The sequence below is a fragment of the Monoraphidium neglectum genome (genome assembly GCF_000611645.1).
Source record: "Monoraphidium neglectum strain SAG 48.87 unplaced genomic scaffold scaffold01587, whole genome shotgun sequence".
Classification (NCBI taxonomy): domain Eukaryota; kingdom Viridiplantae; phylum Chlorophyta; class Chlorophyceae; order Sphaeropleales; family Selenastraceae; genus Monoraphidium; species Monoraphidium neglectum.
In genome coordinates, this window is record NW_014012041.1 from 2,437 (window position 1) to 13,563 (window position 11,127).

Genomic DNA, 11,127 nt, shown 5'->3' on the forward strand with positions numbered 1-11,127 from the left:
GCGTCACTCTCCGCATACCGGAGGGCAGCGCTGCCGTGGCGCACACCGTCCAACGACGCGTCCAGCCATCCCGCCACGTCCTGGGACCGCTCCGCCCCAAAGACGGCAGCCGCGGCGCCGACGCAGTGCGCCAGTGCCTCGCAAGCCAGCTCCTCGCCGTCACCGGCATGCAGGCAGCCGCGAGCCAGCTTCCCGGCAACCGCAGCGAACGCCGGAGCCGGGTCCGCAGTTGCGTGGCGCTGTTGGAGGCCCTCGCTTGCCGCTGACAGCGGGACAAAGCGCCGCTGCGCCGCATCCCATTCGGTGTGCTGCACGAAGCTCCAGAGCGGCAGGCAGCACGCCGCGGCAGCGGCCGCGCCCGGCCCCGCGTCGGCGCCGCCGCAGGCCGAGCCGAGGAGCGCGTCCGCCGCCTGGCAGGCAGCTGCCACGGCCGGCAGGCCCGCCAGCCCCAAGACCTGTGCAGCCGTGCGCCATGCCAGGCCGACCCGCAGCCCTAGCACGAGGGCAGCCTGGCCCTGGGATGCCTCGCTCGAGGCCGCCGCCTCCCCAGCTTGGGCGCAAAGCGCCAGTAGGGACTGGCGGGGTCGGCAGGGGGGGTTTTGGTGGCTGGTGGTTCATATGTGCGTCAAGCGCAAGCATCAGTTTGGTTCTAAGGTGCTTCCAGAAACAGCCAAGTTTGAAACTTTGGCCTGATGCCAGCCTCAGCAATGTCCTGCATTTGAAGCCGATCACCACACCACAGCTGCAGGCCCAAACGCGCTGCCGCGCCGCGCCCCACCTGCATCGCCTGGCCCGCGCCCTGCCACGCGCGCGCTACCGCCGCCGCGCCGCCCGGCTGCGCGGCCGCGCTGCCCACTGCGGCCCTGAGGGCGGCCTCTGCCAGCTGCAGTAGGGGCTCAAGCTCCCCTGGCAGCAGCGGCTCGGATCGCTCTGCAGGAGGGTTGTCGCGTGAAATGCAGGGTGGGTGCTGACAAGACAACTCAGCAACAGACATGTGCACATACATGCAGAGGACGCGGCTGTGGCGTCTGCTGGTCAACCATCCTACTGCCCGCTGCAGCAGGAGCGGGCGTTGGGGTCAAACAAAGAGGGGCGGGCGGGCGGGTGGAGCGCAGGCGTAGGGGACAGCATACCACCGTTGGCAGGGACTGATGGGCTGGCCTGCCTGGCCGCATGCACACCTGTGGCGCGCTTGGCGCAGAGCGCCGCCTGCAGGCCCGCGAACGCCACCAGCGCTGGGCACAAGTCGGCCGCCGACGAAGCCACCGCCTCCGCCACGGTGCTCGCGCCCCGCAGCGCCCGGGCGCGCGCCTGGGGCGTGTGGTGGCCCGCGGCAGCCACGGCAGGCGCCTGCAGCGCGGCGATCAAGCGCTCGGCCGCTACCGCCGCCGGCAACGCGTCCCGGCGCGTCCACTCGCTCTTGTCATCCAAGCCACTTCGCAGCTGGCCGTGAGGGGCGCCGTGCATCCACTGCTGCTGCTGCTGCTGCTGCTGCTGCTGCTGCTGCTGCTGCTGGTGCTGGTGGTGCACCCCTTGCTCGCTGCCTCCTCCGCCGCCCCCGCGCTGCGTCATTGTCAGCCCGTCATCCACAAAGACGAGTTGCGCCTGCTTGAGCTTGCGCCGCTTCTTCCCACGCCCCTGCTGGGACAAGGAGCCCCCATCAGCCTCCGCGGCCGCCGCCCCAGCCGGCCGCGGCCCGCCGGGCGGCTGCTGCTGTTGCTGTTGGTGCGGGTCGTCTAGGGGCAGCGACGCAGCAAGCGCGGGCTCAAGGGCCGCGATTTGGTGGGCCAAGGCGTCTGCAGGGTGCAGGGGAAGCGGGCGCGTGTCAGCGTCCGCCACAGTCCGTCACAACATCGTTTAGGATCAGGAAACCGCTCATGTCAATTCATAGCAGCTTACTCAACTGCAAGAACACAAAGGCGGCGCGGCTTTTGGGCGTTCTTGGGGGCTCAGGTCAGCCAGGGGGCACGAGGGGCCGGCTGCGCCGCACCTGCACACTCCGGGGTGCACGTCTCCGCCAGCACCACCCGCCAGCAACGCGCCAGCGGCCCCGCCGCCGCCTCCCCGGCGGGCAGCAGCGGCAGCGCGGGCGCGAGCCGCACGCCCACGCCGGGCGCGGCCGCCACGACCGCCAAAACGAGCTCCAGCCACTCCGCCTGGGCCTCAGCGTCTCCCTTGCTGCTGCTGCCGCCTGCGCCATCACCCCCGCCGCCGCTCCAGTGCACCGCGCGGCACAGCACGGCCAACGCCCCCTCGGCCACGCAGCCGGCGGTGCCGGCATCCGCCAGCGCCGCGAGTGCGTGGCGCAGCGCCCCCGCCAACGCGCGCCGCCACGGCACGCGGGCGCACTCGGGAGGGAGCAGCCCGTCGCAGGCAGCACCGAGCAGCCACAGGCTGTGCTGCAGCGCGGCGTCGGCGGCGGGCGCGTCCTCCGGGCGCAGGCGGGCGACGAGCGACATCAGGTCCAGCGCCGCCTCCTGCAGAGAGCAGTGAGCGGGAGTGAGGGGCGGCAGGGCCTTGACGCCCAAGCAGCAGGGCGGCTCCGGGCTGGGGAACCAAGGCGGGGTGTTCGTTTCAACACAATCGAGGAGCAGTCATGCGGCGACAGCTGCGTACGGTGGGCGGAGCCTGGGCCCTACTTGGCTGCACCTAGGCTGAGCCAGCAACGCAGCGCACCCAGCCCTCGCACCTGCAGCTCCGGGCTGCCACAGGCCAGGAAGCGCCCCAGAGCGCCGGCCAGCGCGCCGGGCGTGCTCGGCCCCAGCAGCAGCGGCACCTGCCTTAGCTGGTGGGCCAGCAGGCGCACGCACAGCAGGGCCAGGGCCTGCAGGTCGGCGCATTGAGGAGGTGGCCGACTCAAGGTCCTCAATATCTCAAACAGATCGATGAGGCCAAATCAGCGGAAGAAATTGCTGCTAAAAGGGAATGTGCAGCAGCCGGGTGTGGCACGTGTGTGGTGTGTCTGTCTCGCGGCGCGCTGGTTACGCAGCAAGGCACCAGAGACGCCCACCTGCCACTCGGCGACGCCGGCCAGCACCACCTGCAGCGGCGTCGCCGCGCCCGCATGCTCCGCCTGGTCTGCCGCACCCACGTCGGTGTCGCACAGCCCCTCCGCACCGCTGCCGGCCCCGCCGCCCCACTGGTGCGCCTGCAGGGCTTCTGCCAGAGCGGGGCACAGCGCCACGCTCTGCGAGGGCGGCCGGGACGACGGCAGCAGCGACAGCCCGAACAGCGCCTGCTCCAGGTCTGTGCGGTTGGGGATTGTGCACGGGTGCGTGTTGTATCAGGGCTGATTGCAGCCCTCCTCCTTTGAAGGGGCGGCCCCGCAGGCCCTCGCGCTGATCATAGAGATAAACGCTCCAGCGAACCCTCCCGGAGACCACGCGCCCGCATCTTGGGATACCGCCCGGACGCACGGGCCGCTCTGCGCCCGGCGTCCCGCTGACCGCTCAAGCGGCTGGCGAGGTGCCTGGCTAGCGGAGTGACCCGCTGACTCATGCAATGGCTGATTGGCTGGCTGGCTGCTCAGTAAATTGACCAACCAATACCCAGCGACTGACCCATGCAGAGGTCGACGAGGCCCGCATGCAGCTCCAGCAGCAGCGCCGTGTCCTGCGCGCCCAGCAGTCGGCTGACACCGCGCAGCACCTGCAGCAGCTGGTCCATCAGAGGGCTGCACATGCGAGGGTGGGCATGGCGTACAGGCGCAATGCGTGAGAGAGCCGAGCGCATTTGGGGGCGATCGAGCGGGCCGTGCATGCGAATATGTCAAGTGTGTAGTGCAAAGTGTGCGTGCTGACTACACTAGGCATGTTGACGCAGCAGGGAACTGAGAATTGCAAGATCCAGCTGCGCTGATCGTTTTTATTGATTATGTGGTGGAAGCAAGGCGCAATGCTGTTGCGAGCGCGATTCGCAGCCAGAACGGACCACCGTCTCTGGCCCCGCCCTCACTCACGGCGACGCGTACGCGGACGGCTCGGCCAGCAGCTGCAGCAGCTTCAGCAGAGCCGCGTGCTGGGCGCCGCCAGAGAACACCAGGGGCAGGCGCTCCAGCACGACAGTCATGACGCGCAGCACTGAGAACGTCTCCTTCTGCTTGACTGCGCGCGCATGCCGTATTCAGTGATCCCGGATAGGGTTTGGTGTGCAGTTGGGGAGGTTGCATGAGCGTGGGTTGGTGTGCTGCATGAGTACCGCATGCATGTGGGTGAGCCTTGCTGTATGCGTTTGTTTTGCTGCCAGCAATGTGCTTGAAAAGAAGCCCAAACATACATATGTAGTAATTTCCACCTCCTTGGAGGCGGCCGTGCGAGCGGCCTGGGGACAATGGCAGCATGCACAGCACGCTGCCGCCCAGCAGTGCAGCGCCGCCTACCTGGACGGCAGCTGAGGCAGCTGTGCAGCAGCGCAAATAGCACGGTGCGCAGGCGGCTGAGGACGACGTCCTCGCCACTGCCGCCGCCTTCGCTGGGCGGCCCCCGCGCCTGCTGCTGGCTCGTGCCACCGCATACGTCAAGCGCCTTTGGTAGGACGGCCTGCAGCTCCTGAAGCAAGACATTGAGTGATCTGGACGCCATTGCAGGTGCTTACAGCCCACCGCTGCAGGCAACGTAGCAGCCTCGCGCCCTTCAGATCATTTCACAAGGTCGGGTGCTCGCTTGGACGAACCAGTGTACGTGTTTTCAGTCAATATCATGTTGCAACATTCACCAAGAACGCTATCATGATGCGGAAATGATACGGTTTCCATCTTGCGCATTTTGAAGCGGAACGCCGCTGGGGCCACAGCGTACGCAGCATGATGTCCCGTTGCTCGCGGCTTGCGTCAAGGTGGTGTGTTGCTGTTGCCCCCGCCAGGAACAACGGCATGCACTTGTTTAGTCTTGTACAAGCCTTCACCCAGGGTAGACACCCAGTGCAAAGCAATGTGCAGCCCCCCCGGGCGGCAGTTCTAAAGTGGTCCTCGGTATTGCTGCTGGATTATGATATTCATCGCAGCCACCACATGCACGCATGCAAACAACTGGCGAAGTTGGCGATGGGGTGCCTCGCGCATGACTTGCGCTGTGCTGAGCCCATGTCCATGTAGCAGTGCATATCAATTGAGCTCGATCAACGCAATGCACATATTTGGGTGACACAGCCAATTGATACGAGGTGATAGTATAAGGAGAGGCCAAGCTTATGGATGGGCAGCCGCTCAGTGACAATGTAGACGTGCTTGACCGATGCGTTGACTCACCTGGCGCAACCTCCACAGCAGGTAGCAGCATCAAACAACACAGCCCATTGAGACTCAAATCATAGCATGTTAATGTAGCCTGTTACACCACTCATGGACATGACGGGCATGCTGAACATCTCTGGTTGCTGCAGCTGCTTTGCCGGGCTTCTCCACTCAGCAATCGTGCTGAGCATGTGCTGCATGACTGTGGACAAGGCCCTTCATCAACCCCAAGGCGCTCTGAAGGGGCACTTGTTGAATTTATCATTTTTCTACACTGTCGTGATGTCAACCCGCGCGCCGCACCGCAGATCGCACGCATGAGATAGTGCGGTGCTTGCGGGGAGGCTGGCTCCCAGGGCCATGTCAGCGCCGTCCCATGAGGCTGGGAGCCCCGCATCGATCGATCAGCAGCTGCGGCGGGCCCAAAAGAGGCTCGAGCAGTCTGAGGCGAAGCGCAACAAGCTTCTCGAGCATCTGGTGAGCGGCCTTCATTACTATATTGTTGATGCAAGTATGCAGTTGGCTATGCGTGGTTCTGGGAACCTCGCTAGCTGCAACTGCATGTCCAACCGGATCTGGCTCTGCGCGGGGGGCGCCGCCGCCGGATGGGTTGCCCTGCTGCGGCTCACCTCGCCCTCCCCTGGCGCTCCTCCCCATGCAGGAGGCTTTGAAGGAGAAGACTGTTGCCTTGCTGAGCGTGGCCGAGCGCAACAAGGAGCTGCAGCAGTCACTGGAAGAGGCGGCAGCGGCGCGGCAGCAGCTTGAGCAGCAGCTGGCCGAGGCGGTCGCGGCGCAGCACCGGGCGGAGGCGCAGGCAGCCAGCGCGCAGCGCAAGGTGGGTTCCTGCGGCACAAGCGCCTTGGGTTGTGGAAGTTCGCCGGGCGTCCGACCCAGATCGCCCTCTACAGGTGCTGCTGCGACGCCAGCGCCCGAGGACCCCTCACCCCCCACTCCGCGCCTCCTCTTGCCGCAGGCCCAGCAGCTTCAGCAGGCGGAGAGGCGGCAGCGGGCCAACGAGCCGCACCAGCACCCGCCCATGCCGCCGCCGCCCAAGGCCGGCGCGCGGCAGCGTGCTGCCGCGGGCGCCGGCGGTGGCGGCGGCGCTGCGGCGGCGGCCGGGGGTGTTGCGGCGCTGCGCGGGGAGGTAGAGGACCTGCGACTCCAGGTACGGCGCCTGCAGGAGTCGCTGCGGCAGGTGGACGGCCGCGCGCAGCAGCACGCGTCGCGGCTCACCACGCACGGCACGCAGCTGCAGGCGCTGCAGAGGCAGCTCGGGCGGGGTGAGGGCGGCGGCGGCGGCGGCGGCGGCGGCGGCGGCGCGCTGCTGGGCGGCGCTGCGCAGAGCGGCGCGGACGCGGGCGTGAGCGCGGGCGCGTGGCAGCAGCTCGCGCTGGGGGAGCCTCAGTTGCAGCAGGTGGTGGCCGCAGTGCTGGCGCAGGTGATGCCCGCGATCGCCCCCAGCCTTGCACCTGGGCAGCAGGGGCGGCTGCAGCAGCTGCTGCAGCTGCCGCCCCAATCGGGCGCCCAGCAGCACCCGCACCGCCAGCAGCCGTTGGCAGCCGGCGGCGGCAGCAGGGCCGCGTCGGTGGAACCAGAGTGCTGGAGCGGGGCTCCTATCCCGAGGAATGCGCATGGGGCTACGCAGGCGGCCGCTCCCCCGCCGTGGGCGGGCGCGAGCCTGGCGTATGCCAGCAGCGGCGCTGCGGCCGCGACGCACGCGCCGCCGGTGCGGACGCCGTCGTGCCACCCCGCGCACCACGGCGGATGCGGCAGCAGCGGCGGCAGCCTCAGCAGCGTGATGCACAGCGGCGCGACGCTGCAGGCGCCTGGCAGCCCGGGGCCGGCGTGGCCGGCGGGCGGCGGGGCCGGAGGCACGGGCAATACAGAGGCGACTGCCGACGGAAGCGGGCAGGGCCGGGAACCAGGCACGGACAGAGGCGGGGGTGGGCTGTCGCTGGGGCTGGACAGCAGCAGCAGCAGCGATGACGCGGAGGACGTGGCGCAGGAAGATGAGATTTGCAGCAGCGCCGGCGGCGGCCGAGACGGCGGGGCGCTGGCGCGCGTGGGCGGCAAGCGCACGGCCCCGTCGCCAGCGACGGGCATGCAGGAGCGAGGGGAGAAGCGGCGCCCGCCGCCTGCGGGCCACGCGTCGCAGCAGCAGCAGCAGCAGCAGAGCATGCTGCTGCGCGCAGGCCAGCTGCTCTCCCGCCTGCGCGCCCCGCCCGGCGGGCCCCGGTCCCCCAGCGACGCCCCCGAGTCCGCCGCCGCCGCCCTTGCGTCGGAGGTCGCCCCGGCCGCGTCCGCGGCAACGCTGGCGCAGGCGTTTCGCGCGGCGGCGCTGTCGGGCGCGGCGCCAGCGTGGGACAGCGCGCGCTTTGACGGCGAGCACGACCCAGAGGACCTGGGGGTGATTGCCTGGGCCCCAGATGCCAAGGCCGAGGCCGCGGCGCTGCGCCGCCTCGCGCGCTGCGCGCGGCTGCTGCTCGAGCGGCTCCCGCAGCCGGCCGCCGCGGGGCTCGTCACCGCGCTGGCCGCGCACCTGCGGGCGGCGCTCGGGACCGGCGGCGCCAGCGGCGGGGGTGGGGCCGGGGGCGGCACGGGGCAGGCTGCGGTGGGGGAGCGGCTGCCGCTTGCCTGCGCGGCGGCGGCGGCGCTGGCGGCGCTGCTGCGGGAGCTTGTGCGCGCTGACGAGGCGCGGGCGCTTGTCGCCCATCTGCTGAGCGCGCATCGACGGCCCCCCGCTGGGCCAGGCCGCATGCCCGCGCTACCGCTCGTCCTTGCCGCGGCAGCCGCATGGCCGCAGGCGCTGCTGCCCTCTGCGGCGGCGCCGGCGCCGGCGGGCGGTGCGGAAACGGCGGCGGCCGACCCGAGTCTTGCGGCGCTGCATGCGGGACTGAGGGACGCGTGCGCGGCGGCGGTTGCGTCTGCTGATGGCAGCGACGGCGACGAGGGCGGCGAGCAGGGGGGCGCAGGCGCTGCGACCGCGCCGCAGGGGCGCTGCCAGGCGGAGCGGTGGGCGGCGCAAGCGGACATGGCTGCAGGGTTTGTCCTGCAGGCGGTCGGCCCCGGCTGGTGGGGCGCCGAGTGGGCGGAGGGGTAGCCGTGCTGCCGCGCGTGGCGGCCGCGCCGCAGGGCGCCCTGCTGTAGCACCCAGCTGTCGAGCAGGGCCGGCGCCCTGCGCCCGTGGCTCCGCCGCAGCGGCGCGCAGCTTGTGCATGGCGCCGCGCCAGGCCGCCGCGTGGCTGCCGGCCGGGGCCGCGCGCGTTGGGTTGAGGCAGCTCCTGCTCGCAGCAGCCGGGCACGCGGGCGACGTGGCGTGGCTCGGCCGACTCCTTCCTCGCCCCCTTTGGGTGACAGCTTTTCATTGGGTCGACCGTGACGTCTTCTTTGTGCTGTTGACTGTTGACCGCCTGCCATGTTTCAGACGGCGGGGGGGGGGGGCTGTCAGTCAGAGCCGTCTTCGTCTTCGTCTCCGTCCATAATGTGTGCGCCGGTATCGTGGCCCTGTTTCTCATGACGCGGCGGCAATCTTCTCCCACTCCCTTGACGCTTGCAATCACTCGACACGCGCCGTGCATGCAATATCCTGGTTTTGTGTCTTACCTGTAGGGCTTGTCTATATACTTTTGCTATCAACCGAATATATGAAGTGCTGCCGCCCTCCAGGCTCACTGTTTTTGTGTGTAATGCGTCCATCCAGTGCATCTTCACCTTGCGCTCACGCGGCTTTGCATGGTTCGAGGTTTGTGGGGGTCCGCAGCAGTGGCAGCAATGCAGGGAGGGAGTGCTTGTTCCTGGCCGACACGGTTGTGGGGCTACGGGGGGGCGCCCCGTGCTCAGGGAGCCGACAGAATAGGGTGAGGCAACTGCAGTGACTGCATCCACGGTGGCAACTGGCTGGCTTGCAGGTTCACGACCTATGAGCCAAGCCCAAGCCTTGCAGGAATGCCCATCCGGCTATATGGATGAACCAGCGTAGGGGAGACCACTGCAGCACCTGCTTGAAGCTCGGGTGCGCCCCCTTGACTCAGGGTTGTGGGGCCCCCCATAGGGGCGACATTGGAAGTCCAGCTGCGGTGCGCCTACCAGTTCACCCAGGGAGGCAGCGCGGATGCAGCCTTTGGGCTGCTGCTCACTTACGTGTCCATGTTTCAGGGTTCAGGGTTCAGGGTTCACTATTAAGTCCGAGGCCATAACAGTATCAAGGGCGCGCTTGACGCCGGTCAGCGCGGTCGCGGCAGCAAAAGCAGCAGTCATATCACTGTACAACGGCTCTCGACGGACGACGCAGAACACTATGTGCGTATATGCTTGCTATGAATACCACGCTCTCGTTCATTATTGCTTGACAACACACAACATGGGGGGAGTGTGCACATATGAACAGCATGCCACAAGTGTCTGACGCCCAGCCCGTCTCGATACAGCAGCTGCAGGCCCTTGTTTGCGAAGGGGGGGTGGGGATCATAAATGCAGCCGTTGCCGAAAACCGTGCATGACTGCATGGCTCTGGTACAAATTCTGCAGGAATCAATAGACCCGCGCGGGCAACTGCGGGACCCTGTGTTCATTTGCACCGCCAAAAGGCGTGCCTCGCAGTGCGTGCGCCAGAATAGAGCACGCGTCAGCGCCAGAGCGTTGGCACGCTGCAGACAACACAATTCTGGCGCCGTGCAGCTTCTAGCTGGCAAGCGCTCGGCAGGCCATCTCGAGCGAGTCAGCGTGCAAATCCAGATTGCCATCGGCAACACCACGCCTGGCAAGCAGGTCTTGCCGCCTCAGGCCCGCGCGTAATCGGTTGTCACGAACCCACGCACACGCAGGAATATACCTACAAATTTCTGGGTTTCGCCAACCAACCCGGTCAGGCGACAGTCCGTCCATCTCACAACCCCTGCAACAGGTCGCCGCACTCTGCGGTCGCGGTCGCGCGCAGGGGGGCGCCGCTGCGTCGCAGCTCGCGCAGCACCTCCTCGCGGCTGAGGGCCGCCAGTGCCGTTAAATCGTAGTCTGACGGTTCGAACTGCAGGGATATTGGGTTCAACACAGCAAGGGGGATTCACTGGTGGGGTTTCACTGGTGGGCTCGCCATTGCACGCACGCCAGGGCGACAGTGGGCCAACATGAGGCTGCGTATTAGACCGCTAGATTGATTGGCGCTGCCACGCAGCATGCGTTGCGCTCGCGGGGGCAAGGGATTTGGGCGGGCTGTCAATGGGGGGGGGGGCGTTGTCACATGCGCTGCGTGCTCACGTTGATGGGGGCGTCTGGCCTAAGGAAGAGCAGGGCGGCTACGTCGTACGTCCTGGCTGCGGCCACCTCCGTGTCGAACGATCCGAGATAGATCCTGCGGGCCGGCAGGCAATGACAAAGGGGGTCAGCTGGGGTCGCGCCTGAGGGTGCAGGCCGCACCTTGGGGCCGCAACGGCAGGGGTGTTGTCCCGGCGAGCGCAAGAACGGTCGAGCTTCAAAGAAATCCTTCACATGATACCCCGCCACGCAGGCAAGTGGCCGGCAAGGGGGCGTGCAAGGCTTGCCGCGGCAACTCACTGCCTGCCGCGCTGGCGTTTGGCTTCGCGGCCGCGCATGAAGCTGCCATCCCACAGGTGCGCCTGCGATGCAGAGAGGCGCCAGCGAATGCTGGTTTGTCGACAGCAAACAACACATATGTTGTGGTCTCTCGCCTCTCCCCATGGCTGCGGGGAGCCATTGATTGTGCCATCCACAGCTGTTCCCCACGCAGCGTGCGTGGGGAACAGCTGAACGCCATGCCCTCAGGGCAGCGTTGTTGCTTCCAGCCCTCACACCCGGCGGGAGCGCGCGGTGTCACTGCCTCACCCACCTCAAACTTGCCCGTGTTCTTGTGGCGGCTCACACCCTTCAGCTCAGACGACGCC

The 11,127-nt window shown here is 67.8% G+C and overlaps 2 protein-coding genes across 2 annotated transcripts in view; one reads left to right on the forward strand and one right to left on the reverse strand.

Annotated features, from left to right (window-relative positions):
* MNEG_8385 (hypothetical protein) overlaps positions 1–4,068 on the reverse strand; it is a gene marked incomplete at both ends in the record, with an annotated part of 5,919 nt that extends 1,851 nt beyond the window's left edge. Inside the window, 8 exons of the mRNA XM_014043141.1 lie at positions 19–455; positions 779–930; positions 1,182–1,796; positions 1,991–2,477; positions 2,690–2,824; positions 3,011–3,246; positions 3,561–3,673; positions 3,959–4,068. Of these exons, the coding sequence (XP_013898595.1) occupies positions 19–455; positions 779–930; positions 1,182–1,796; positions 1,991–2,477; positions 2,690–2,824; positions 3,011–3,246; positions 3,561–3,673; positions 3,959–4,068 (2,285 nt within the window). The remainder of the gene's footprint in view (positions 1–18; positions 456–778; positions 931–1,181; positions 1,797–1,990; positions 2,478–2,689; positions 2,825–3,010; positions 3,247–3,560; positions 3,674–3,958) is intronic.
* A 1,522-nt stretch (positions 4,069–5,590) lies between these two features.
* MNEG_8386 (hypothetical protein) lies at positions 5,591–8,330 on the forward strand (the record flags this gene model as incomplete). Its single annotated transcript, XM_014043142.1, has 3 exons — positions 5,591–5,707; positions 5,892–6,065; positions 6,204–8,330. The coding sequence occupies 3 exons, from the start codon at positions 5,591–5,593 to the stop codon at positions 8,328–8,330; spliced, it is 2,418 nt and encodes an 805-aa protein (XP_013898596.1).
* Between the last annotated feature and the right edge of the window lie 2,797 nt (positions 8,331–11,127).